The 25,878-nt window shown below is 37.2% G+C and overlaps 6 protein-coding genes across 12 annotated transcripts; 5 read left to right on the top strand and 1 right to left on the bottom strand.

Annotated features, from left to right (window-relative positions):
• The first annotated feature begins 351 nt into the window (after positions 1–351).
• On the top strand, positions 352–3,356 carry LOC111779560. The gene is made up of 5 exons (XM_023659621.1): positions 352–1,206; positions 1,368–1,420; positions 2,188–2,354; positions 2,433–2,584; positions 2,653–3,356. The coding sequence occupies exons 1-5, from the start codon at positions 423–425 to the stop codon at positions 3,099–3,101; spliced, it is 1,605 nt and encodes a 534-aa protein (XP_023515389.1). The 5' UTR covers positions 352–422; the 3' UTR covers positions 3,102–3,356.
• Positions 3,357–4,582: 1,226 nt separating this feature from the next.
• On the top strand, positions 4,583–8,047 carry LOC111779581 (protein NDL1-like). The gene is made up of 11 exons (XM_023659647.1): positions 4,583–4,808; positions 5,850–5,949; positions 6,075–6,172; positions 6,274–6,362; positions 6,455–6,515; positions 6,602–6,688; positions 6,757–6,834; positions 6,936–6,992; positions 7,086–7,141; positions 7,226–7,361; positions 7,451–8,047. The coding sequence occupies exons 1-11, from the start codon at positions 4,749–4,751 to the stop codon at positions 7,661–7,663; spliced, it is 1,035 nt and encodes a 344-aa protein (XP_023515415.1). The 5' UTR covers positions 4,583–4,748; the 3' UTR covers positions 7,664–8,047.
• An 838-nt stretch (positions 8,048–8,885) lies between these two features.
• LOC111779631 (thiamine phosphate phosphatase-like protein) lies at positions 8,886–11,304 on the top strand. The gene is made up of 4 exons (XM_023659720.1): positions 8,886–9,215; positions 9,441–9,562; positions 9,777–9,975; positions 10,818–11,304. Exons 1-4 carry the CDS (start codon positions 9,078–9,080, stop codon positions 11,067–11,069), a joined length of 711 nt encoding a protein of 236 aa, XP_023515488.1. The 5' UTR covers positions 8,886–9,077; the 3' UTR covers positions 11,070–11,304.
• Positions 11,305–12,526: 1,222 nt separating this feature from the next.
• Positions 12,527–16,093, top strand: LOC111780141 (mitochondrial carrier protein CoAc2). Its single transcript, XM_023660450.1, is given in 7 exon segments — positions 12,527–12,845; positions 14,180–14,229; positions 14,430–14,682; positions 14,945–15,071; positions 15,174–15,358; positions 15,447–15,569; positions 15,655–16,093. Coding segments are annotated over 7 exon segments (1,035 nt in total). The 5' UTR covers positions 12,527–12,686; the 3' UTR covers positions 15,793–16,093.
• A 511-nt stretch (positions 16,094–16,604) lies between these two features.
• On the bottom strand, positions 16,605–19,965 carry LOC111780140 (protein EFFECTOR OF TRANSCRIPTION 2-like). Of its 3 annotated transcripts, XM_023660447.1 has the most exons (5): positions 19,913–19,965; positions 19,664–19,805; positions 18,967–19,329; positions 17,090–18,072; positions 16,605–17,015 (listed from the first exon to the last, which is right to left on the bottom strand). In XM_023660447.1, exons 2-5 carry the CDS (start codon positions 19,745–19,747, stop codon positions 17,006–17,008), a joined length of 1,440 nt encoding a protein of 479 aa, XP_023516215.1. In that variant the 5' UTR covers positions 19,748–19,805; positions 19,913–19,965; the 3' UTR covers positions 16,605–17,005. The 3 variants fall into 3 exon arrangements, with proteins under 3 accessions (XP_023516215.1, XP_023516214.1, XP_023516216.1); XM_023660446.1 differs by having other exon boundaries at positions 19,664–19,959; XM_023660448.1 differs by having other exon boundaries at positions 17,123–18,072; positions 19,664–19,959.
• Positions 19,966–20,931: 966 nt separating this feature from the next.
• On the top strand, positions 20,932–25,878 carry LOC111780138 (inactive protein kinase SELMODRAFT_444075-like). 5 transcript variants are annotated; one of them, XM_023660443.1, is made up of 9 exons: positions 20,932–21,339; positions 22,301–22,455; positions 22,523–22,617; positions 22,756–23,678; positions 23,864–24,024; positions 24,489–24,565; positions 24,643–24,790; positions 25,151–25,300; positions 25,460–25,878. In XM_023660443.1, the coding sequence occupies exons 1-9, from the start codon at positions 21,177–21,179 to the stop codon at positions 25,493–25,495; spliced, it is 1,908 nt and encodes a 635-aa protein (XP_023516211.1). In that variant the 5' UTR covers positions 20,932–21,176; the 3' UTR covers positions 25,496–25,878. The 5 variants fall into 5 exon arrangements, 3 of the variants coding, with proteins under 3 accessions (XP_023516211.1, XP_023516213.1, XP_023516212.1); XM_023660444.1 differs by having other exon boundaries at positions 21,274–21,339; positions 22,296–22,455; XR_002812801.1 differs by lacking the exon at positions 24,643–24,790.

Genomic DNA, 25,878 nt, shown 5'->3' with positions numbered 1-25,878 from the left:
ACTTTGGTCTTCATACTTCAAAGAAACGAAATTAAATAAAAAAAAAAAACAATTAAAAATTGATGATGACGTGGCGTAATTTAATTGGTTAGAATTAGTCCTTTTACGTAGATTCATCCAATCGGGTGCAAGAAAATACGTTTTCTTTTTTCTTTTTTATTTGCTATTTCTTAAAAAGACAATTTTTTAAAATTATAAATCTCTTTTTATCCTAGCCGTTGTTTTTGTTACAATTTTTAATGGCTTGATATTGTTCCACGTCATAGCTGGGCTCCACCTTTTTTCATCTGACGTGGCAACATTTGCAAAACCCCCCTCAAAACCCTAGCCTCACTTTGTTCATAACAACTCTGCCTTCTTTCTTCTCTTCCAATTCTTCGTCAGTTTCAACCAGTCTCTGTGCTTTCCCTCCTGTTGAATCGATGGAATCTATGAACTCTTCAAAGCAGAGTCCTTTTCTGGGAGAAAATTACGAATTTACTCTCGAGCAATCAATCCAAAATGTTTTAGCTGAAATTCGCGAAGGAAATCTTGGTTTTTCTCAATTTATGGAAGGATTCTACGAGTTGATTCAAGCTAGAGCTGATCCACCATTGGAATCGATCTGGTTCTACTCCGCATTAACGTTTCGTAGCCGTATCTCCACTATGAATGGCGACTTTTTGGACCGAGTAGCAACCATGAAAATCTTGTTTCAGACGACGTGTTCTTGTTCGGCTCCTTGTGGTTCTTCGAAGACCATTGCGTTGCTCTCACCAGTGGTTTACGAGGTGTATAAATTAATTAGTGACATGCTTGGAAAGGATTTGTCCTCGAAAAGGGAAAAGAAAGCGATGAGAGAGGTTAAATCTTTAGTTGAAACGATTCTTGGGTTTATAAATCTGAGTTCATGCAAGGATTCGGACCAGAATGGTGAATCTCTTGACTTCAATTTGGTTACTCCTTTTGTGGATTTAATTAGTATTTGGACGAACTCAAATGAGGGATTGGATCAGTTCTTACCGCTCGTGAGCAATGAGGTTCGTGGAGAGTTTAGTTCAGGCGTATGCGATATTCGACGCTTGGCTGGAGTTGTAATTGCCGAGACATTTCTGATGAAACTGTGCTTGGACATTAACAGTAGGCGTTCAAGGCCAGATTTGGAGAATGATCTAAGGATATGGGCTGTTGGTTCAATAACTCGGATTAAGAACTTCTACTTTTTTGGTTAGTAATTCGAAATCTCTTCTAAGTATTGGTTTGATTCTGTATGGTGTTTGCCTGTTCAATTATTGCTGCGTGTTCTAATGTTTATGATTCATGTATCTAGTTTTAAATTTTAGAGTTTTGTAAAGTGCTCACAACTTGGTCCATCGTTGTATCAACAGAAACTCTTGCAAGATTCCTGCTGGAGGCGACTTTACCTGTGATGTCTCTGTTGGTATGTTCTGCTTTTGTAGTTTCATATTCTATTTAGTCTGTTTAATTCTATTAGTGCTTATGAGCGTGTGCTTTGGTTTGCATGGCACTTCCATATGCACACAAGAGCTTTTAAGTTCCCATCTGTTGTAGGTTCCCTGTCCACCCAAGCCCATCGATAGCAGATATTGTCCTCGAGCTTTCCCTTCTAGGTTTCCCCTCAAGGTTTTAGAACGCACCTATTAGGGAGAGGTTTCCACACCCTTGCAAGGAATGCTTTATTCCCCTCTCCAACCGATGTGGGATCTCACACCATGTTTGACTGATTTCTCGGTAGACCACACTTTTGTGTCTTATATTTCAGGATAATCTTGTCTGTCTTATTCCTCTTTCTTTGGAGAATGCTAATCCTCTCTATCTTATTCACATTACTCCTTCATGTCTAAGGAGAACAAATGTGTTATGTTACTGTTTCAATTTTTCCATGCCTGGAACTTGGAAAATCAAAGCTTTTGTAAAACCCTGCCGAATCGGTCTCGTTTTCTTGGCTTTTTGCTCGTGTACTTTGTTTGTGGTGTAAATTGTTAAAATGCTCAAGATACATGGACCCATAATTGATGAAAGTAGATAGTGAGATGAAGAATTTCTGATTTGTTATGAACATGTACATGCACTTTGTCCTCAGCTTTGATTGAACATGAACATGTACCCATAATTGAACATGAACATGTACATGCACTATGGCTATTTCTTTAAACATTTGATGCGATTGTAAACTTTTTTCTGCAGAGTAATGAAGATGAAGCTCTGTTAAGGAAGATTCTATATGATGCTCTTATATTGGTTGATTATTCATTTTTGAATGATGAGAAAGCCATTAACTTACCTGTGGATCATGTGGCATTTCTGGCTGTTAAGAGATTGATTCTTACTCATGAGGCCATAGAGTTTTACAGGTATGTGAAGAACTCAACATACCCAGAACTTTAAATCAAACCTTCCTTGATATATTTCTTGTTTGTTGTTATATTTAGGGAGCATGGAGATCAGAACAGAGCCATCTCTTATCTAAACGCCTTCTCAACTTCTCTTGTTTCTTCTCAAATTATTAGATGGGTCAAAAGCCAAATTCCTAGCGATGAAAATGTTAATCATCCGAAAGGATCATCACCTAAAATATTTCTTGGTAAGATGATTATAATTTCACATTAATAGTATAGTCGACGACCTAATCTTCTGTTCGTTTTCTTCCAGAGTGGCTTCTCAAGGCTGAAGATCACGGTGTAAGAGTATTCGACAGTACTATTTCCAACCATCGAGCCAAATTAGTTCTCGATATTTCTAAATCAGTCTCGGGGCATCCCACATCGGAGGGACGTAGTGTAGATGATGAACTTTTGTTTTACATTGACAAGCAAGGGGAAAATGAAAATGGAAGTGAAGAGGACAGAGTGATGGACGAATCGGTAAATGCAGCTCTTGTATCCGCTGCGCATACAATGTCGACAACTCAAAATGGTTCGGGGAAGAAGAAGCTACAGAGAATGGCCAAAAAACAGAAGAAGATCAAATTTACGAAGTATGATCTTGTCCCAAACTCTGATGCGACCGAATTGGGGTCAGCTGTTGATGATAACGATACAGACAGCGACGGCGAAGTTCATAATCCACACTCGGACGAAGATTCGGATACGAAAGAGTAATGAGATTCAACAAAAAAACGTTCTTTTGTGGATCTTTCTGGAGGAGTTGACCGACGAGGTCAATACTCAATACAACGCCGAGAATGGTAGATTTTCAACTCTGAAAGTACAATTTTCGCCCAAGGATTGCAAATTTTCAACCGAAGAGAGAAAAAAGGAAGACGTTTTTTTCGATACATTACGATATTGTATGGTTTTTCATGAAAATGAATCAAATATGAATCATCTAGTTGTATCAGCCTTGAATTTTGCCTATTGGTTTTCAAGCAACTTCAATTATTATAAATATAAATTTATTATTATTTTTTTTAAATTAAGGCTTGGAAAATACCTTATTATCTGAATTAATTAATTAATATTTCTTAGCAATTCTCTCTTTCACGTTGAGTAAAATAAATTTATAAATTATAATATTCAGATGGAGGGTTCCTTATTATTGAAAATTTTCTCAATAAAATATTAATTAATTACTTATATATTTTTATAATTACTTTTAGTGATTTATTTGGTTGGTGAAGGAATGTGAGGGAGCCACTCACAATTTGACAAATGTAAGTCAATTTAATATTAAAATATAATTAAAATGGGCATGATTAATAATTGAGTCCAATCAAAGGCAAGCAATCTCTCATTTCTTTTTTATTTATTTATTATCTAAAAAAAAAATTAAATTAAATTCCAAATGACTCCTTTTGTACACGTAAGACATCCCTACATCACGGGGCGGGTCCCACATAAAAAAGCATCCAATGCCAGGTGTAAGCATCAGTGTGACACCAATCACCTTTTAGTCAAACCCAATATGTTGGGCCCCACCTCCCACCTCATCATTTCATTTTCGTCTTTACAATTTAAAAAATAAAAATAAATTAAATTAATTAAAAAAAGTTCTAAGTGTTTAATTTTTATTTGAGATAATTTGTAATAATTACATTCCTATTAATTTTCGCTTAACTAGTAAATATTATTTAGTAATATATTTTATTAAATAATTATTAAATTCAAAATAAAAAATAAATGAATTTACCCCTCGAAAATTAATCTTATTCAACGAATATATTTAGAAGGTATTTAAATTAGGGATAAAAATATTGTTAATGGTAATATTTAAATTGCTACCGACAAAATATTAATGCTTATATAGAGTTTAATAATATATCTTATAATTGTAAGATGATATATTTGTATTATACTATAGTGTATTTTAATTAATAAATTAATAAATCAATAAGAAGTTGGTTAATTTTTTTTTTTTGGCATATGGAACGACGCCGTTTGAGGAAGTTCAAGAATTTTTTATTTTTTATTTAGATTTTACAAGCTGAGGTGGCGGGATTTTGACCGCGGTTAAAGGGTAAATATCAGTTGGTGCGAGGGTCGCCGATCGTCGGTGGAGATTAACCGTCGGTTAATTTGCCAGTTAGAGCGATAAAGGAGAAAAAGAAATTANAAAAAAAAAAAAAAAAAAAAAAAAAAAAAAACAGATAGAAAAGAGAGTATTAAAAACAGACAGGGGGCGAAAGAATCGCCTTGTATATAAGCCAAGGAATCCAAAGCCTGGAAGACGAGAGAGACAGAGAGGACCTCCGCGAGCGACGGCGAGCGGTTGTTCTGGTGGTGGCGCTATCGAACGGACATAGAGCTGTTATGGCAGATCCTAACGACTCTGTTTCCGTCGACATGGAGAAGATCTATCTCGGCGGCAAGGTTTGTTTAAATTTCAACTCATTTCTTCTTCTCTTTTTTCCTTCTGGGTTTTTCTTTAATGCCTTGGTTTATGATGGAGTTGAATCGGTTTTTTCTTTCTTGTTTTCCCTCGATCGGGTGATTTAAGCGGGATTTTGCTGATTTGATGGCCAAATATCGCGTTTTCTTTTGGCGGTGGGGCTGGGGGTTCTCATTATTTGGTGAAACGTCTTACGGCATTCTATAGCTTTGTTTGGATGTGAAGAAAAAAGTAGGAAATTATTTTGGGGATTATTACTTTTCCACTTTTTATTTATTTATTTTCTTTTTCCCGTTGCGATCTGGTTCATTTATGAGTCTCGATTGACGGGGATTTTCCAATTTTTGGAAGCTATCAATAATTAAGTTCAAACCCTCTCCCAAAGGTTAATTAATTTGCTACATAATGGGTTAGGTTTTGTGGCTACTTTCTTGATTCAGAGATCTGTGTTTTATCCTTACTCGTTTAAATGCAAGATGTGATAACGATGGGCTTTGCTTGCCCATTTGCCATTTCTAGCTTCTGGGGTCCTTTTCTTATAGTTTTTATTGTGTTTCATTCCGTTGATATCCCTCGCAATCAATTTTTCTTACCCCTTTTGACAAAGATTTTTCACCTGGTCGAGCTTTTATGAAGGTTGGAACAAATTGAAGACATCTTGTATATCTCTACTTTGGGAGTTTGGGTTATCAATGGGTTGTGCAGATTAAAGTTGTTTTTACTTTTTGATCTTTTCTCATTCTATGCTTGTAATGAAACTCTGTATGTGTTGACAAGGGTAGTTGCTTGTTTATCTTGGCTGTTGTCATAAGTTTAAGCTGAACTATATATTTGTTATACGCACTACTTTTATTGAGTTATACTAAACTGAAGGGACAAGTTAGCTTGGGCATCTTGAAAGGAAATGCACATGAACTGTTCTTTACGTATATTCTTGGCAAGAAATGTTGGGCTATTTGAACTTTTTCCTTTCCTCAAAGGCTTCCTTTTTTCTCACCCATAGCTACTTATGTTATTTTCAGGAGTATCATGTGCGAACTGGCCAGGGTTCTGTGTCTGTAATAGTCTGTGGAGACCAAGACAAGCCGCCATTGATTACTTATCCTGATTTGGCTCTAAATCGTAAGCGCCTGGAGTTATCTTTATGTTGTGGTTTTGGTGACGATATTCGGTTTCTTGTTAGTTTAGTCATCATCAAATTATGTGAGATAACTTTTAAGTGGTGTGTTTTCTCTGAGTTCTTGCAGATATGTCATGTTTTCAAGGATTATTCTTTTTCCCCGAAGCAGCTTCGTTGCTACTACATAACTTTTGCATTTATCATATCAGTCCTCCAGGACATGAGGTCTGTATTGTTGTTTGTGTTCATGGATAACTTTGTCTGCTGCTCCTGAATACTATATTCACATAGTTTCCTTTTTGGAACTTTACCAAGAGTTCTTGCAGTTAGGAGCTGCTGAGATTTGTCCGCACGATCCTTCGCCCTCCGCCGACGATTTAGCAGATCAAATTCTTGAGGTTCTCAACTATTTCGGGTAATTACAATGCCGCTTTACTTTTTCTCCACTTTTGAGTATTGAGATGAAAGATTATATAGTCATTTCGAATTTGGATTCGTCTCTTTCAGACTTGGTGCAGTGATGTGTATGGGGGTAACAGCCGGCGCTTACATTCTTACTCTTTTTGCTGTATGTTCCTTGAATCGTGAAGTTCATTGTGAAATTCAATATAACAAAAAGAAATTTCTTGGTCTGACCAATTTATTCTTTTACAGTTGAAATATAGAGAACGAGTTATTGGTTTAATTCTTATATCCCCCTTATACAAGTCGCCTTCTTGGTCCGAGTGGTTCTATAATAAGGTACCCTTTTCAAGCCTTTTCGAGTTTTTATTCATGTTCAATGTCACATATCTCTTTTGTAATTGTAGGTAATGTCAAACTTGTTATACTTCTATGGCATGTGCGGTTTGTTGAAAGAGTGCTTGCTTCAGCGATACTTCAGCAAGGTTATGTAGTTTCCATTCTTTGGGTTAATTTGGCTTTCTGTGTTTGTCTTTCATACTCGTGTTGTTGACTAGATTCATGAGATTGTTCTAACATGCAACAGGAAGTCCGTGGTAGTGCCGAAGTTGCAGAGTCTGATATCGTTCAAGCTTGTCGAAAAGTATGTGTTATGTCAAAACTAGTTTGTTTGTCATGTGTTTCTTTCTCTTGTTTTTTGGTTTGTTTGATAAAGATGGTATATCTGTTCTGTCAGTTGCTAGATGAGAGACAAGGCAACAATGTTTTGAGGTTCCTTCAAGCAATTAATAGGTAAATGCTATTCCCATCTCAACCGTTCGTTCGTTTCCTTCGTCCTCATATGCTGAACTGCAACCTTGTTTCCCCTTTTTGCAGAAGACCAGACATCACCGAAGGGTTGAAGAGGCTCCGGTGTCGTACTCTCATTTTCGTCGGGGACAGTTCGCCTTTCCATTCTGAAGCACTTCATATGATTTCAAAACTGGATAGAAGATATAGTGCCTTGGTTGAGGTATGACATTCAAAAAATCGAATTCTCCAGCAGCAACAACTGCCTAGGCTTAGTTAAATGATTATAACTCGACGGTTGGTTCATCGTAGGTCCAAGCTTGTGGATCGATGGTAACCGAAGAGCAGCCACACGCAATGTTAATACCTATGGAGTACTTCTTCATGGGGTACGGGTTATATCGACCATGCCAGTTCAATGGCAGTCCACGAAGTCCGCTCAGTCCATCTTGCATCTCCCCAGAGCTCCTTTCTCCAGAAAGCATGGGACTAAAGCTAAAACCTATAAAAACCCGCATTTCTTAAACGTCGTGACAGGTAGAATTCGAAACGAAGAGGGGATTCAAACGTCGGTCGGTCTGTCTGTCTCCGTCATTCCAAGTTTTTCTTTTCCAGATTTTGGATTCGATGAAGGGCGTCTGTAGATAGGGAGAGATGCAAGTTTAAAAAAAGAGTGTTACATGGATGAATGATGACGATGATGGGTAAATAACAACACACTATAATAGGGAGAAAAACATTCATTCTTTTGTAGTCATCAGACATAAAAGAGTTCAATCTGACCAAAGTATATTTATTCATCAATGACATTGAGCTGAGCTGAGCTGAGCTGCTGCTGCTGGTTGTATATGTATGTTTTTAATATTGCAATACAGATTGAATGAATGCTAGCTGGGATTCACTGAATAAGCATAAACTTTTGCCGCCCTTACCGTGATTCCCGCTCTGTTTCTTAGAACAGTTGTAAGAACATTCATGTGCGGCCCAGGTTGCCTATGATTCCCTTCATTTATGCCGCCTTTGATCATGTCATGGGGCCTGGATGTCATCCAGGTTGTTATACACTTCGGGCTAAATTAGTAATTATAAATAGGTTTTTAAAATATTCAATCTTTTAACTTCACTATATATATATATATATATAATTTATTGTTTTTCTTTTCCTTCTAAAAAAATTTGAATTCTTAAACAAATTTTAGAAACAACGTCTTTGAATGTTAAGAATATTTAATGTTAAGAATATTTAGTACTAAATTATAGTTTAGCATATATATCATATTTTATTATAGACAAATATCTAGATATTTGATTTCTTATCATCTCTATTTATTACTTCTTTTTTTTCTATCTTTGTAATTTATTTCATTTTAAATAAAATAACTCAGTAACTATTTAATATTTATATTAATAAATACTTTTGGTTTAAAAAGCGACTAAATCATAATAGTATTTTAACATAATTAAATTGTTACAAAATTTAAAATTTAATTATCAAATTGTTATAAAATTGAAAGTACAATATAGTATTTTCAATTCAATTGTACATTTATTTATTTTTTATAATGACGTGCATTTTTAACTAAAGTTGAATTATGTTTATATTAGTAAAAGTATTTTTATTATAATTAAATTTAAAACGAATTTCTAATTTTTAATTTGATATGTTTTTTTTTTTTTTTTTATTATTAAAAGTTTTTAAAAATTACTTGAATTAATTTTAGATAATAAGACAAAAAAGAAAAAAAAACTCTAAATCCAATAATCTGACGGCCCTTCTTCATCGCCGAATACCGAACGCTCGTTACAGTTTCTTGTTTCGACTTATTGGCCGCCGTCGGGTTTCATCGTCGGCGGCTGAGTTGACTGTGTAAACAACCCCCTGGCCTCTTGGATCGCTGCGAATTCGGTTTAAGTTGGAGGACTGTTTGCGGTGGCCGAGATGGCTGGGATTACGATAGTTTTCGACTTCGATCGGACGATCATTGATGGCGATAGCGATAATTTGGTGGTGACGCGAATGGGCCTCACAGATCTGTTCAATGAGCTTTACTCTTCCTTGCCTTGGAACTCTCTCATGGTTGGATTTTTCATTTTCCATTTTCTACCGTCTCTGTACTTCAGTTCTCAACTCATTGATTGCTATAGTATAGATGGAATTAGGGAAATGAGGAATTATTCTTATTCCACATGTTATTAGTAAAGAATTTCGAATTTGGCGTTTGTTTAATCTTCGACTTATGTTGAATTTACTCTGGCTATGGAATGCTGCTGAGATTGATTTTGATTATTTTAATTTTGATAGGATACCTTGATGGTGGAGCTCCAATCTCGAGGAAGAACTATGAGGGATATTGCTGAATGTCTGGAAGGGGCTGCGTTGCATCCACGAATTGTTGCTGCTATTAAATCAGCTCATTCCGCCGGGTAGCTTTTCTCATCTGTTTATGATCAAATTGGTGTAAACCACTTTTTTCAGGGTCAATATCACTCCTAAACATGTTTTTAATCATTGAAAATGAAATTAATGTTTGGTTTTACAGTTTTAAATGTGATTTTCATACCATTTTGAAGGATTAAAACCATATTTTAGAGTGATTCTGATGACTAACTAGAAGAACATGGAATTGATGTTATCCAGATGTGACTTAAGGATAATTAGTGATGCTAATCAGTTTTTCATCGAGACAATCTTAGAACATCATGGTGTATTGGGATGCTTTTCAACTATCAATACAAATCCTACCTTTGTAGATGGGGAAGGAAGGCTTAGAATCTTACCATATCATAATGAATCATCTCCTCATGGCTGCAATTTGTGCCCATCAAATATGTGTAAGGTATTATCACTCAAGTCACTTGTTGATCTAATCCTGCATTTATATCTTGCTGTATGATTGAAAGGCCAGTTCAATGTCTCTGCTGATTAAAGAAAGCTTTTCTAGGTGCTTTCTAAATTAAACTTGCATGAGTTTTAAGATAGAAGATATGCTGTACACTTGCTATGTTTGAATCTGTGAGGACCATGCGTTTCTGGTATATAAACAGAGCGACCAAAGCTTCCCTTTGTGCTATAGATGAGACATATTATGGAGCAATAACATATTTTTGTTGCTTTGCTTGGACTTATCATGTTAAGTTAGGTTCTCATCGAGTTAGATTACAAGTTTAGTCCATGAACTTGGAAGCTCGTGTCTAAAAGGTTCCTAAATTTTAAAGTGTTGAACACGTCCTTAAACTCTCTAATACGTCCTTGGATTTTCAATTTTGGGTCTAATAAGTTCCTAACATAACTGAAATTTTTACAAATTAGTTATACTTTATGTCTTATAGGACTCTATCTCTGAATTTTAAACAAACGTCGGATAGGTTAATTACGTATTTGACACAAAATTGAAGGATTGACGAGACACTTGTTAAAGTTCATAGGGCATGATAGACACAAACCGAAAGTTTGGAGACTAAACTTATCATTTAACGTATTGGTTACATCCCAACATCGAGTTTGGTATGTAGTTACTGAAAATATGGTAGCTTGGAGCATGACTTGCATCTTATGTCAAACCAACTTTCCTCCACCATTCAGTGTATAGAAAGAACTCCTTCATTTCTTCATTGCTTCATTTGTAAAATGTAAAATGATTTACCATGCTTATAACATTGAACTGTGGATTCCATGCAGGGCCTGGTAATCGATCAAATCCGAGCTTCTAAAAGCGAAAAAAACGAGTTCTTCATATACATTGGAGACGGGAGGGGCGATTTTTGCCCGACCCTAAGACTTGAAGAAGGAGACCATGTGATGCCTAGGAAGCTATATCCTCTCTCTGATCGCATCAACTCCAATCAAACGCTCGTGAAGGCTAAGATCCATGAATGGAGTGACGGGAACGAGCTGGAGAAGATCTTACTCCAGCTCGTAGATATAAAATAATTCAATCAACGAGACACTTCAGGTAAATAAATAAATAAATAAATAAAAGGACTTATTAGACACAAAATTAAAACTAAACCGAAAGTTGATGATTATACTTACATTTTAAGCAATCGAAGAAGAATAATTAGGAATTTTTTCTGTTTACTTTCTGCATCTCTACCTTATTTTGGATTCTATTCTTTCTCCAACACAGCATATATAGCATAAAGTTGGAGGGACAATTTCTTTTTTAGTGCATTTTTTTTATAAAAAAAAAACCATGTTATTTTAATAATTAATTCTTAAGAGTCGTAATCAAGGTTTATCCTCTTGTGTTTGAAATAACTATTTATAGCATATATTTTTTAAGAACAAAAAGTACAATTTTAGTTATTCAAAACTGTTTAATTTTTATTGCCATTTTGATATAAAAAGTAAATTTCTTTTAGATTACTTTTGAACAACTTTCTATTTATTTTATATTTATTTTTGGATTTTTAATTATTGTTCATTTTTTTGCAGGAAGAACTAAATTATAATTTCAAAACTATTTTTTCAGTAAAATAATAATAATAATAATAATAATAATCTCTGAAGTTTTAAAATTATGGACATTGAGTTTCTTTATTTTATTTTATTTTATTGTCTATTTAATTTATATAATTTAATTCATTAACTTTTACTTAGTTTCGAATAAATTCTTAAGTTTTAGTCAAATAACCACTAAATTATACAACCAAATTAATTGCATTTAGACGGCTGCAAACGAAATTTAAGAGGAATATATATAGCATATACAGACATTTATAATTTTAAAAATGATTTTTTATATATTAAAGAATCTATGTGTCACGTCAATAAATATACTTAATTTTTATAATTTTTATTTTTAAAAACTCTCTGTTAGATGAGAATGACTCTCCATAATGGTATGATATTGTCACTTTGAGCATAATCTCTCATAGTTTTGCTTCGAGCTTTCTCAAAATGTCTCATACTAATGGAGTATGAACACGACACAATAGTATGATATTGTCCACAAATCTCATACTAATGGGGAAAGTATTTTTTGATTATAAACCCATAATCATTCCGTGTGTGACAATTCATTTGCTAAATTAGAAAATTTACAACCTTATTTTGTTTTATATTTAAAATAATAATAATAATTTTTTTTTTCTACTCGAACCTTTTTGGAATTGGTTAGTAATAGTTGCCCTGAAACCTATCCAAACTCGGTGAGGCTCTATTCCTGATGTCCCGATCCCAAATATTTTTGTAAATGATTTCAAAACTATCGTTCAAATAAAAACGAGCGATCATAACTTGAAATGATACGACAATGATCAAGTGTTATTGTTCATTTTACCATCGACTTATTTAGAATATTTATAAAATAATACATATAATATTACTATTTTTGAAAAAAATAGCCAAATTTTAATTTAATATAACAAATAAAAGTAATGAAAAGAAGCGGAGTCGTGGACTTATTTGACTGGTCTGACACGGTTCGAGCCAAATTCAGAAACGCTTCCGTCTTCGTCTTCCCTTCCAATTCTGTTTCTTGAATCACAATCGATTCTCCAAGATTATTTGTTTAATCTCTTCTTTTCCCCCCTAAGTTGATGATCAATGGCGAAGAAGAGGGAACAAAGAGAGGTGAGCACGATCATGGATGGGGTCATAGAGGCTATGCCTCAATACGCTAAGGAGCTGGTCGCCGGCGGGGTTGCCGGTGGAATTGCGAAGACCGTCGTTGCTCCACTTGAGCGTGTCAAGATTTTATTCCAGGTAATTTCTTCTCAGCATTCTCTGCCCTTGGTAGTGATTGTTCTTCATTTTGGTTGTGTTGTGGAGTTGAAAATTGTTGATCGTGTTTGTTCTTGGATTTGTTTTAGTTTGTTTGCTTTAGGAATTTGTTTGTTTTCGTCTTGTAAGTGATTTAATCGTGATTTTTTGGAAATTGAGCTCAATTTAATGTTACTCCTTTTCGAAATTAGAATGTATATGAGTTGTGGTGCATCTTGAGGAATTTCGTTTTCGTGTTCATGAATGTATCTTTTCCTTTCCTTATTCTTTATCTTCTTTGTTCTCTCTTGGAAATAAGAATGAGATTCTACAAGAATGAGGTGCTGTGCTGCATGTTCTTTCGGATTTTAGCTTATAATTTACCCGGAATAATGGTTAGCTTAAACATTAAATCTAATCAATTAAAGATGGAACTCCCATTAGTTTTTCAGTCCTGATTGTGGAAAAAGCAAGATGCGCTCGAGTCCATAACTTCTTCGCATTTTACTTGATAGACAGGAAAATAACTCCCGCTGGCTTTACTTGATAAACAGGATCCTTTTTGTTTCTTTTGTTTTTGAATGACAAGAACTTGAAAAATTTATGTAATAAACTAAAAGATGCTAAAAAAGAGGGGAGCTTAAATTTAGGATCAGTGAGATTACAGAGAAACTCTCCTAAATTGGTTGAAGTAAAGAATAATGGCTTGAACTCTCTTATCAATGGAATATCTGGAGGAACTCTTTCTAGCAATTTTCTCTTTTCTAACATCTAAAAGGACTTCCGTTCCTAAAGAACAATCAGTCCCATAAAATGGGAAATACAGAGTTGAATTGGTAATGTTCTAAGGAACTATTTGAGGTATCTAATAGCTACAAATCCATCATTTCTCCTAAAGAACTTGACTTTCTTGGGATTTTTCGGTTTCTAAAGTAGCTTGGCCTTTCCTTGAGGAAGAATGCTTGATCTACCTACCAAAATTTTATTCATCGATTCACTGGAGAAAGATCCCTAGGGTCTAGATGCCAAACTCTTGATTCCAAGCTCATGGCTTTCAAGGGAATTCTCCAAAACATTGATTCCAAGCTCATGCCAAACTATTGATTAATTTTTTCCCCCAAAATATTAGGCACAGTTTATGATTTTTTTCATTTTTTAGATGTAAATGTTTTTGTTATATTTTAAATAATGTAGAGTTGATGTTGAATTTATGATCCTTTTTTCATATTGGAAATTTTCTACTTAGTCCTGTGGATTCTGATGTCCATCCAATTTTTTCACGGTAAAATATTTTCCTAGAAGTTAACAACATCTGTACTTATTTGTCAACTTGTTAGACCAGAAGAGCAGAGTATCAAAGCATAGGATTATTTGGATCTATNCTTCTGTGTTGAACAAGGCAGAAGGCAAACTATAAGTTCATGCTACAATGATAAATTAGAAAAAGTGTGAAGTCAATACAACATAATCTAGTCCCCTATGATACACTAGTTTGAACTGTTTGCTGAAGTTTATCATTATGTAGCCAGAGTCCTGATGGTTCCATTTCTGAGATATGGCACCGTAAAGGTTTTCTCACAGAAAAAGGAAGCCCCCCCCCCGCAAATGACATATTGGTGGATTTTATCACAGAGGCAATGGTGCTAGTGTCGCTCGGATTGTTCCTTATGCAGCGCTGCATTACATGGCTTATGAACAATATCGAAGATGGATTATCCTTTCTTTTCCAAATTTTGATAGAGGCCCCGTACTTGATCTTTTGGCAGGATCATTTGCTGGAGGAACTGCAGTGATTTTTACTTATCCTCTGGACTTGGTTCGGACTAAGTTAGCTTTCCAGGTGAGCTGCCCCAAAACAAAAGTATATATAAAATTGTAGACCTCATTCGGCCTAGTTAGTCAGTTGAGAGGTCAATGGAGACGACCGTTTCATTTTAACTAGATTCATGAAAACTATCTTTTAGTGCCATAGCCTTACTCTCTCCCCCCAAGAATAGAATATGAAAATAGTATCATTGAACTTCGCTGCGAGTAAAGAGATGAGTTTCCTTACACTACCTTCCTGTGGAAACATTCTAACCTAGTTAAATCTGATATTGCAGGTTGTCGGTCCGTCAAAGTCGAGTATTCATGAACTAGTAAGCCCTGAGCATGTATATAAAGGGATTTCTGACTGTTTCTCAAAAACTTTTAAAGAAGCTGGACTTAGAGGTCTCTATCGTGGTGTTGGTATGCATTTTTAATCTGCTCATATAAGTACTAGCATCTACTTTTCTGGGGCTTAGTTTTCACTTAGCTAGTTTTCCAATTAATACCGAGTGTCACTGCCAGCCCCATCACTTTACGGGATTTTTCCATATGCTGGTTTGAAGTTCTACTTCTATGAAGAAATGAAGCGACATGTACCAGAGGAACACAAGAAAAATATTATGGTCAAGCTGGTATGCGGGTCGGTTGCAGGCCTGTTAGGTCAGACCTTTACATACCCTCTTGATGTGGTTAGGAGGCAAATGCAGGTAATAAGTTGCACCAACATTCATGGAATAACTTAAAATGTTTAAATTCTGAACCATATGAAACCTTTGTGAAAATTTGCTCGAACAGGTCCAACGCGTACTAGCGTCCACGAATGCGGAGATGATGGGAACATTTGAAACCCTTGCTTTGATAGCTAGAAAGCAAGGTATTAAACAGTTGTTTTCAGGCTTAAGCATCAACTACTTGAAGGTGAGAATATCAATTCCTTTACCTAGTCTCCTTCCACATCATTCCATCACAGTGTAGTGTCTAAGCTAAGTTGTGTACTTTTCAGGTTGTACCATCAGTAGCAATTGGGTTTACGGTTTATGATGTAATGAAAACATACCTAAGAGTTCCATCCCGAGACGAAGCTGTGGTAGAAGTGGTAACAAATAAAAGAAACATCCAATCATCCTCTCTTAATACATAACAAGTATTCTTTCTTTCCCATTCAAAACAATGGCATATTCTAGTATTAGAATCCATCACGTTAGCCTTGAGATTATTTGTATATGCATTCTTTCAGTCTGTTTAGAGCACATGCTAGTTACAAGAAAATCTATGAAGGAATACCGTTAAGGCCGAAACATTTGTTATTCAGATGTCTCCAAAAAGTAGTAACTGTCATAAATGTAGAATTAGCACAAGGTGTACATATAGCTGGATGTCTTGTGTAAAGATTTATGTTTTGATTGAAGGTAACTTCTAGTATATACGTTGATTCTTCATATATTTTATATTGTTCGGAAATGGTTGCCTCCCACCAAGCCCTCCCTTCACAGGGTCGTGGGAGTTTAGATAAGAATCACTGATTTCTCTACTTTCTACTACTAGTTACCCTTGATATTTCATAAACGTTTCAAAACTTGGACGTAAATTGGGACTTTGAATAGTGTGATAGTGATCTAGAATAAAAATTTGGATCATCATACTATTCTTTGTCACTACTACAGTATTCTAGGTACCGATTTCTATCCTAAATTCTAAAAAGATTTCTAATAAGAGTAATTTAGAAATAGATGGAAAAGTTCAATGGTAATTTTTATTATTTAGCCTAACGTCCAAACAGGGAGTTAGGATTGCACTTTGTGAAATAGATTGGACTGAACTCGTAGTTAGTTTCACAGGTCAACAGCACCAGCAATCGAAATGGGAACGAAATCAATGTCATTTGAATCTATTTTTCTTTATATTCTAATTGTGAAGTCTAATTCAACTTATGCAAGCAAACAAACACTAAAATGAGTAGGGATGTAACACAATAATTTTAACTTCGAAAAATACTAATGGTCTACAGATACAAGTTCCTGTTGTTCATAATAAAGTAGACTCAGAAATCTTATAGATGGCCTTTCTTATTTCTGAATAAGAAGGCCCCTTCTACCTCTTCTGTGTTGAACAAGGCAGAAGGCAAACTATAAGTTCATGCTACAATGATAAATTAGAAAAAGTGTGAAGTCAATACAACATAATCTAGTCCCCTATGATACACTAGTTTGAACTGTTTGCTGAAGTTTATCATTATGTAGCCAGAGTCCTGATGGTTCCATTTCTGAGATATGGCACCGTAAAGGTTTTCTCACAGAAAAAGGAAGGAGCATTTACCAGCCTTTTTAGCCTTGTAATCTTTTGCTTGCTTCCCCTTAATGTTTTCTGCAAAGAGAACCCTTATAGATGAAGTTGGCTTACAGATATTAGTGCACAATTCTCATTGGATGCAAATCTACCTGACAGAAATAGCATCAGACACTGTGGCTAACCTTGAAATTAACCCTTTAATTCTCATTCCTTTATGTTCCCCACACCTAACTCGTCCCTTCACTGGCTGCCTGGTGCAGTAGAGCCCATTGCCTAAATCAACACCACACTTTCTTTCAAGGCTTGAGTTGAGGTCTGGAGAATTGTCTTGTGCTATCAGAATGGATTCCTGTGTTGATGTGGGCGAAGTTTGCTGCTTGTACTTTAAAGAAGCAAGATTATCCTGGCTTGGCAAATCAACTTTTGGTTTGGCTTCTTGAGATGATATAAGAGTTGATCTACGAATTCTTTGCCCTTTGTGTTCTTCACACCGTTTCCTTCCTTGAACTGGGGTTCTTCTACATGGAGAGCCATCGTATAGAACAACTCCACAAATTGGAAGAAAATTTCCCTTATTAGGAAAGGAATCTTGAACTGAGAGCTCTTCTGTGTTATAGGAAGTCTCAGCATTGCTACCAGAGAAGTCTGTGTCACCATATATGGTAGATGAGTTCTTCAGTAACCCATTAACTTTCATCCCTTTATGTTCAGCACACCTCTTCCTTCCTTCGACTGGGGGCTTCCTACAAACTACGCCATACCCTATGACCACTCCGCAACTGTTGCTATCAGCCCCACTAACATCATCAGTGTTCACAACTAGTCTAGGCCGAGATCTGCTGAAGTGGAGAATGCGAGAGAAGAAACTGCTCCTCTCCTCACCATATTCACCTGGTTTGTTTTCTGTTGGAATTGGCTTGCTCGTTTTAATTTTGATGCCCATCTGCTTCTGTCTAAATGGCAGAAGCTTCCTGGCAATGATGGTAAATTTCTTAGTTTGTGAAGCGATATCCTCGAGTTTTTTTAGTACATCATTATGTCGTCGTGCACCATTACCAGATGTATTCCATGCATAGTCAAATGTTTTAAGCAGTTGAGCTTCTGTCATCTGAGCATCCCTCTTGTTTTTCATCTGTCAAAGCAACAAAAGAAATTAGGAACATGGAATGGAAAAAACCACAAAATACAGACTTCCTTTTATACTCAAACACATTGGTACACGTATATGTTTGCAATCTTGGATCAGGCCTTGGATCACAAGTGTAACAGCCCAAGTCCACCGCTAGTAGATATTGTCCTCTTTGAGTTTTCTCTTTCGGGTTTTCCCTCAAGGTTTTTAAAACGCGTCTGCTAGGAAGAGGTTTCCACACACTTATAAGAATGCTTTGTTCTCCTCCCCCAATTGATATGAGATCTCACAATCCACATGCCTCGTGTCCTTACTGGCACACCACCTTGTGTCTACCCCCCATCGAGGCTTAGTCTCCTTGCTGGTGCATCGCACGGTGTCTAGCTCTGATACCAACTTTAAAAGCTCAAGCCCACCGCTAGCAGATATTTTCTTCTTTGGGCCTTCCCCTCAGGGTTTTTAAAACGCATCTGTTAGGAGGAGGTTTCCACACCCTTATAAAGAATGCTTCGTTCTCCACCAGGGATCTCACCAAAAGAGCTAAGAGTAAGGTATATACTATCAGTACAAAAAAATTAGCATTCAGAATCACATCTCACAACACTCTTTCCAGTTCACAATAATTGATCCAAGCTTTCCCTATTTTCAAACAGCCACCTACTGTGACTAAATGCTCTAACCCCAGTTTGACTGCTCATTGATGCAGATTCAGTGGGGAACTGTGTTCTTCTAGAGCACTCAAAAGACACTGCGAACGACCAACATTCAGATGCCAATAAAAGAATTGCTATCACATACATGCTAATGCAGTTGATAGCCATTTCCCCAAAGGCATTACAAGAACCAGATGAAACTATTTGATTCAGGTATATATAGAAACAAAACAAACTTACTTACCGGAGCCCATCTATACACAATGGAGTATCCTCTGGTGAACATCTCCTGAAACAAACCAGGTCCCTTTTCGAGGGGAACAACTTTACAGTCAACGAAACACAAATAGCCATTGCCCAAATGAGAACCTGAGCGACCATAGTGCTGTAGTCGAGTTCTAACATTATCGGCTTCGCCGAGGTAGACGACAACTATCCAGTCTGCATCTAGTTTAGCTATCTCACGGCCCAAACCAGAGCTAGATACAGCTAAGCCAAGCTCATACAGTCCAGGACCTGAAACTTTAGGAAGATTGTGAATTCTGTACCTCTCTGCACCTTCCTTCCCCGACGAATAGTCTTCCCAATCAGAAGGCGCAACAAGAATCTAAGTCACCACAACAAGCAATACAATGAGGAAAATGTGTATAAGTTTGGTTGCGATGCTTACAAGAGGCACTGCTTTGGTTACTACTAATAACAAGCAAATCAGTCGCGAAAACAGTGAAGTGAAGGCAAGAGTCTTGGATTCAAATCAAGATTTGAAAAAGAAAACTATGAACATCTCCGCCTGGACCAAATACAGAGGAAATCGATTCAAGCTGCTTCATAACTATCCTAAAAGAATGCTATAGCTTCGATTTCAAGCTCATTTCTATAAACAGGAAGGAACTCACCAAGTCTGGAAGAGAGAGAGAGAGAGAGAGAGAGAGAGATCGAACCTCCCATTTGGAGAAACTGGAGTCGTGTTTGGTGCGTTTACAGTCTTCCCTCTTCAACCTCGTCGAAGAAAACTCAGCCACCATCGCGCTCGGCGGTTAGGAAAGAGATAATAATTACGTCGGTTTGAAGCGAAGCCTCGATCTGCTGTACATGGTGAAAGACTTCGACCAATATGGAAACTATTTGAAAATGGAAAGATCCGTTGCCATTTATTGATAATCGCCGCTCCTCTGCCGTTCGTCGGAGATCGGAAAAAGGCAATGGGATTGGTTAGGGCTAATTCGTAATTTTTTAATTCAATTCAAGCCTTAAATTTGTCGGATCAAAATAACTCAATATAACCTATTATTTTTTATTTTTGGGTGAAATTACTCCACTTAATACTTAAATAAAATTTTAAAATATACTAACATGTTTTAAAATTAATCAACCAATCATAGATTTTAAAATTTTTAAATTTAGATTTTGTGAGAATGAACTCAAAAATCAGGCAATCTTTGTTGAATTAAAGAAGAAAGCAATGTTTTTTTTTTTTGGATAATTTATCGATATTGATTTACTTGTTTGTTGACATGAATAAAGGAGAATCTATGAAAGAAAAAGGTCACATCCCAATGGAGAGAGTATTCTTTGTTTATCAACTCATATCAAGCTATGTTTATAAACTCATGATCATTCCCTAAATTAATCGATATGGGACTTTCATCATCCAACACCTACCCTAGAACAAAGTACGTCTCCTCTTAATTGAGGCTCGACTCCGTTGGAGTCTTAGTCATACACCTCCCCCCTCGAACAAAGTATGTCTCCCCTTAATCGAGGTTCCACTCCTTTGGAGTCTTAGTCATTTTTTTACTGCCTTCGAGGAGACTTGACTCTTTTTTTTTTGGAGTTCCTTGTTCGACATTTGAGGATTTACCAATCTATTGGCACTACTAAGTTTAGGGCATGACTCTGATACCATGTTAGACGAACACGACTCTCTACAATGGTATGATATTGTCCAGTTTGAACAACATAAGCTCTTATGGCTTTGCTTTGGGCTTCCTTAAAAAATCTCATACCGATGGAGAGAGTATTTTTTATTTATAAACTTATGATCATTTAGTTAAGGTGGGACTTTCATCATGGAACAAGTGTGACATCCAACCTAACAAATTGATTGAGATCAACAAAAGGGCGCTTGGAACTTAGCTGCTGGATTGATGGGCAAGTTTTAATGGCATATTCATTTAATAAAAGCCAATCCTTCTATTTCTCAGTGTGGTTTTGTTTGTTCCCACTCCCAACATTTGGCCGTTTTGTTCTGTAATTGTGTCTGAACTCTGTAGTGCGAATATGGCATTGTGTTTGTGTTGCGTGGCTTCAACAACCAAAACAATTGCCCAAATGTTGCCTCAATTCACTATTTCTTTCTTCTTTAACCCTCCTTTTCTCCACCATTTCCATCGCTGATTCCACTTGATTTCAAATTTGATCCTCAAGGTTGGGAACTGAACTGGGTTTGTGGATATGGAGGAGGGTCATCGGGATGTGGCTGGGAAAGTGGTGGTCGTCGCCATTAAAGCCACCTCCAAGGATGTTTCCAAGGCTGCTCTCCTTTGGGCTCTCACTCATCTTGTTCTGCCTGGAGATCATGTTAAGCTCCTTCTCATTATCCCTTCTCATCACTCAAGTAAGATTCCTTTGCTTTTTCTATGACTGCTTAATATCATTCTGCATCAAAATTCTTAGTGTTCTTATGTATGTTTGGCCCAAGATGAAAGATGGGTAGCTCGATGATTCTTTGAATTCGGATCTTGGTTAAAATGGGATCGAACCCAATCCACCGCTATCAAATATTTTCCTCTTAAGGTTTTCCGTCAAGGTTTTAAAACACGTCTGCTTGAGAGAGATCTCCACACCCTTATAAGAAAGGTTTCGCTTTCCATATCTCACATTCCACCCCCTTGGGGATCCAGTGTCCTCGCTAGTACACCGCTTGATTTCTAGCTTTGATACCATTTGTAACCGCTTAAGCCCACCAAACAAATATTATCCTCTTTGGGGCTTCTCCTCAAGGTTTTAAAACTCGTCCACTAGAAGGAGGTTTTCACACACTTATAAGAAATGTTTTGTTTCCCTCTCCAACTGATATGAGATCTCACAATCCACCTCCTTCCGGACCTAGCGTCCTTGCTCACATATTGCCTGATATCGAGCTCTAATACCATTTGTAACAACTCAAGTCCACTACGTGTAGATATTGTCCTCTTTAGGGCTTCCCCTCAAGATCTTAAAATGCGTTCACTAGTGAGATGTTTCCACACCCTTATAAGAAATGTTTCATTTCTCTCTCCAACTGATATGAAATCTCACAATCCACCTCCTTAGGGACCCAGCGTCCTTGCTCGCACACCACCCGGTATCTGGCTCCAATACCATTTGTAACAGCCCAAGCTCACCGGTAGTAGATATTGTCCTCTTCAGGGCTTCTCCTCAAGATTTTAAAACGCGTCTACTAGGGAGAGGTTTTCATAAGAAATGTTTCGTTCCCCTCTCCAACCGATGTGGGATCTCACAATCATTTTTCTTTGTATTTTTCTTGATCTTGAAGTTTCATCCTTAAGACTCTTAATAAAATCCCAAAAGTTTAGATAAATGGATGCGAGGATTTTCTCGACTTACCAGCAACTGTGCGATCGGTCATCCAAGAACCCCATCAAGAACTTCTTCAGATCGGAAGGATGACATTGTGCATTCATGTTCTCAAATGGTTCAGCAGCTTCATGGTGCATATGATCCACTGAAGGTATGTTCAATAACTTATGTTCCTTGTTGCCTACAAATCCTTATCAAGTATTGGAACTTTTTTGCAGATAAGAGTCAGGATCAAAGCTCTTTCTGGTTCGGCTCGGGGTACGGTGGCTACCGAAGCTAAGAAAGCTCAATCAAACTGGTTGATATTGGATAAGTAATAGATATCATGTAAAACTTGTCTCTATTATATGCATACATTCATATGAACTGCGTGCATTTTAGGCATCATATGCAATGACAATATCACGTAGTTGTTCATGAATTTGGAATCTTCATTTTGTACTTTGGGCAGACATTTGAAAGATGAAAGGAAAAACTGTTTGAAAGAGCTGCAATGCAATGTTGTTCTTATGAACAACTCTCAGCCTAAGGTTCTTCGTTTGAATTTGATGGAATCCCCTAAAAGGAACACTAGAGAAGCTTTGATATCATCACATGAATTAGATATATCTCAGAAGTGTCTTAAAAGCTATTTCGATGAATCAACCAAGTTTAGCGCTCGTGACTCGACTCCCGACGGTACTCCTGATGTAGTGTCTCCTTTTACAGTAACGGATATTGGAACATCATCGATATCGAGCTCGGACGTGGGCAGTTCATATTTGTTCTCTGGGATTTGTGGTAGCTTGAGAAATTTGTCTGGATCAGAATGTGATTCTGAGAATGAAAAGCAAACTCCCTCAGTTTCATATGTTCATCATAGACTTCCAGTTTCGACACGCCAAGATCTGGTCAAGAAAACGTCTACTCGTTCTCTAGAGCCTAGCACTGATGTGGTGAATCGAAATAGCAATATTAGCTCGAGCAGAAACATAAGAAACACGGTTTCGATATCCCGAGAATCGCCTCTTGGCCCTCCTCCACTCTGTTCTATGTGTCAACACAAGGCCCCTGCATTTGGGAATCCTCCAAGATGGTTCACTTATGCAGAACTTGAAGTTGCTACAAGTGAGTTTGCACAAACAAATTTTTTGGCTGAGGGTGGATTTGGATCCGTGCACCGAGGTATCTTACCCGACGGGCAAGTCGTTGCTGTCAAGCAATATAAACTGGCTAGTACTCAGGGAGATCAAGAATTTTGTTCGGAAGTCGAGGTCTTAAGTCGTGCGCAACATCGAAACGTCGTGATGCTCATTGGATTTTGTGTGGAGGGTGGAAGAAGGTTGCTTGTTTATGAATATATTTGCAATGGATCTCTTGATTCCCATCTTTATGGTAATGTCTTATCTCAAAACATGTTCTTGTCTTGTTGGCATTGCAATAGTACACAAGCAACTCAAATCATGTGTGTCCTCTTTTTGAAGTTCATGGATTTTTCCTGTCGTAGTTAATCGTGTAGCTCATCTTCGGTTTGTTGACCTGTGCTCGGTCATATCGACCGCTATGTTCAATCTTTGCAGGAAGAAATCGCAACCCGCTAAAATGGTCTGCACGACAAAAGATTGCAGTTGGAGCTGCTCGAGGTTTGAGATACCTTCATGAAGAATGTAGAGTTGGCTGTATTGTACACCGTGATATTCGACCAAACAATATTCTCCTTACTCATGATTTCGAGCCACTAGTGAGTCAATGCTATCTTTATGCTCTCATCAAATTCCTACCGATCACTAGTTGGAGAGGGGAACAGAGCATTCCTTATAAGGGCGTGGAAACCTCTCCCTAGTAGACACGTTTTAAAATCTCGAGGGAAAACCTAGAAGAGAAAGCCCAAATAGGACAATATCTGCTAGTGGTGGGTTTGGGCCGTTACAATCCCGTTTGCTTAACATGGTTTACATTTTTGTATTAGCATTGTCTATCTGTCAAATAAGAACATTATGGAAGTGTGCATCTTTTTTTGCCTTCTTTGGTTCATAGTTCGGGTAAAAGATGCGTGTAACAGCCCCAACCCACGGCTAGTAGATATTGTTCGCTTTGGCCCATTACGTATCGTCGCCAGCCTCACGGTTTTAAAAAGAAATATTTCGTTCTCCTCTCTAACTAATGTGGGATCTTACCATGCACAACTTTATTTTCGAGTCGTAGGTAGGAGATTTTGGGCTGGCAAGGTGGCAGCCGGATGGCGACCTAGCAGTAGAAACCAGAATCATTGGTAGATTTGGGTAACCATTTTTCTTCCTTTTTCATTATACAAACTAGCAATCCAAAACATTTAATTGCAAATACATTGCTTGCTTAGCTATCTGGCTCCAGAGTATGCACAGAGTGGCCAAATCACAGAGAAAGCTGATACATACTCATTTGGCGTAGTCTTGCTGGAACTTGTGACGGGGCGCAAAGCGATCGATTTAAACCGTCCCAAGGGCCAGCAGTGCCTCACTGGATGGGTAAGTCAGTCTCACAAGTGGCAAATTGTGATATCCCACATTAGTTGGGGAGAAGAACGAAATACCCTTTATAAAGGTGTGGAAACCTTTCCCTAACAAACGCGTTTTAAAGCCTTGACGGGAGGTCCGACAGGGAAAGCCTAAAGAGAACAATATCTGCTAACAGTGGGTCAGGGCCATTATCCGTTTTGAGTCACGGCTCAGTAAAATATTGGGTTGTGACACAAATTTAGTGAAACCGTTTCTAAAAGGCAACACAATTTGCCTTACCTCCATGTCACATTATTCAAGTTCCTTTCTTTTTCTGATTCAAATTCATGTTTTCTGATCCGTTTTCCTTACATTTCATGTCGGGATCAGGCACGAAACCTGTTGCGTAAAGATGCAATCTCCGAACTGGTAGATCCATGCTTGAGGAACTGTTATTCGGACGAGGAAGTTCACCGCATGCTGCAATGTGCTTCCTTGTGCCTCAAGCACGATCTGTACGTAAGACCGCGTATGTCTCAGGTACGATTCGGCTCATTCAGGCAATCACTGATGTTTCCAACTATATGATATATTTCATTCAAGAAGCACAGCCAAAGACACACATGCACAATCTAAAGCATTGTCAAAGTGTTTTTACTACCCTTTAATGTTGTCACGACCGCGTTACACTTGTTTTAGGTGCTTCGGGTTTTGGAGGGCGACGTCGTTTTGTAAAGCAGCAGCCAAGCTATACCAGGAGGAAGCTTGCAGGAAAACTTTGTAGTCTTGTATCATAGGTTAATTAGGCTGATATAATATAAATGGATGGCCTTATTAGAACTTAGAACTCAAGGGGGTTATGAGAACTTAGTAGTCGAGTAGTGAATTTGATGGCGGGTTTTCGTTCTTGCTACTGGTTCCGAAATAACCCGTTTAGAGCAGTTGCAAAATTGGGAAATGGCCGTTGTTAGAAACCACGACTCTCCATACTTTTTGTATAAGCTCTCATAGCTTTTCTTTTAGTTTCTCCACAAGACCTCGTTCCAATGGAGGTGTATCGTTACTATAAACCCATAATGTGAGATCCCACATCGATGGGAAAGAGGAATGAGTACCAA

Source organism: Cucurbita pepo, chromosome LG18, assembly GCF_002806865.2.
Source record: "Cucurbita pepo subsp. pepo cultivar mu-cu-16 chromosome LG18, ASM280686v2, whole genome shotgun sequence".
NCBI classification, from domain to species: domain Eukaryota; kingdom Viridiplantae; phylum Streptophyta; class Magnoliopsida; order Cucurbitales; family Cucurbitaceae; genus Cucurbita; species Cucurbita pepo.
This window is presented reverse-complemented; position numbering and strand designations above follow the sequence as displayed.

What these genes read in the sequence shown, in the direction of transcription:
- LOC111779560 (XM_023659621.1), top strand. Translation starts at nt 423, where the DNA reads ATGGAATCTATGAACTCTTCAAAGCAGAGTCCTTTTCTGGGAGAAAAT. An exon ending in TACCTGTGATGTCTCTGTTG is followed by an intron (nt 1,421 to 2,187) that starts GTATGTTCTGCT and finishes TTTTTTCTGCAG; the next exon opens with AGTAATGAAGATGAAGCTCT. An exon ending in ATCACCTAAAATATTTCTTG is followed by an intron (nt 2,585 to 2,652) that starts GTAAGATGATTA and finishes GTTTTCTTCCAG; the next exon opens with AGTGGCTTCTCAAGGCTGAA.
- LOC111779581 (XM_023659647.1), top strand. Translation starts at nt 4,749, where the DNA reads ATGGCAGATCCTAACGACTCTGTTTCCGTCGACATGGAGAAGATCTAT. An exon ending in TCCTGATTTGGCTCTAAATC is followed by an intron (nt 5,950 to 6,074) that starts GTAAGCGCCTGG and finishes GAGTTCTTGCAG; the next exon opens with ATATGTCATGTTTTCAAGGA. An exon ending in TTCCTTCAAGCAATTAATAG is followed by an intron (nt 7,142 to 7,225) that starts GTAAATGCTATT and finishes CCCTTTTTGCAG; the next exon opens with AAGACCAGACATCACCGAAG.
- LOC111779631 (XM_023659720.1), top strand. Translation starts at nt 9,078, where the DNA reads ATGGCTGGGATTACGATAGTTTTCGACTTCGATCGGACGATCATTGAT. An exon ending in TGCCTTGGAACTCTCTCATG is followed by an intron (nt 9,216 to 9,440) that starts GTTGGATTTTTC and finishes TAATTTTGATAG; the next exon opens with GATACCTTGATGGTGGAGCT. An exon ending in AAATCAGCTCATTCCGCCGG is followed by an intron (nt 9,563 to 9,776) that starts GTAGCTTTTCTC and finishes GATGTTATCCAG; the next exon opens with ATGTGACTTAAGGATAATTA.
- LOC111780140 (XM_023660447.1), bottom strand. Translation starts at nt 19,747, where the DNA reads ATGGTGGCTGAGTTTTCTTCGACGAGGTTGAAGAGGGAAGACTGTAAA. An exon ending in CCAGTTTCTCCAAATGGGAG is followed by an intron (nt 19,330 to 19,663) that starts GTTCGATCTCTC and finishes GTGGTGACTTAG; the next exon opens with ATTCTTGTTGCGCCTTCTGA. An exon ending in TTGTGTATAGATGGGCTCCG is followed by an intron (nt 18,073 to 18,966) that starts GTAAGTAAGTTT and finishes TTGCTTTGACAG; the next exon opens with ATGAAAAACAAGAGGGATGC.
- LOC111780138 (XM_023660443.1), top strand. Translation starts at nt 21,177, where the DNA reads ATGGAGGAGGGTCATCGGGATGTGGCTGGGAAAGTGGTGGTCGTCGCC. An exon ending in GTGCATATGATCCACTGAAG is followed by an intron (nt 22,456 to 22,522) that starts GTATGTTCAATA and finishes ACTTTTTTGCAG; the next exon opens with ATAAGAGTCAGGATCAAAGC. An exon ending in CTCATGATTTCGAGCCACTA is followed by an intron (nt 24,025 to 24,488) that starts GTGAGTCAATGC and finishes TTCGAGTCGTAG; the next exon opens with GTAGGAGATTTTGGGCTGGC.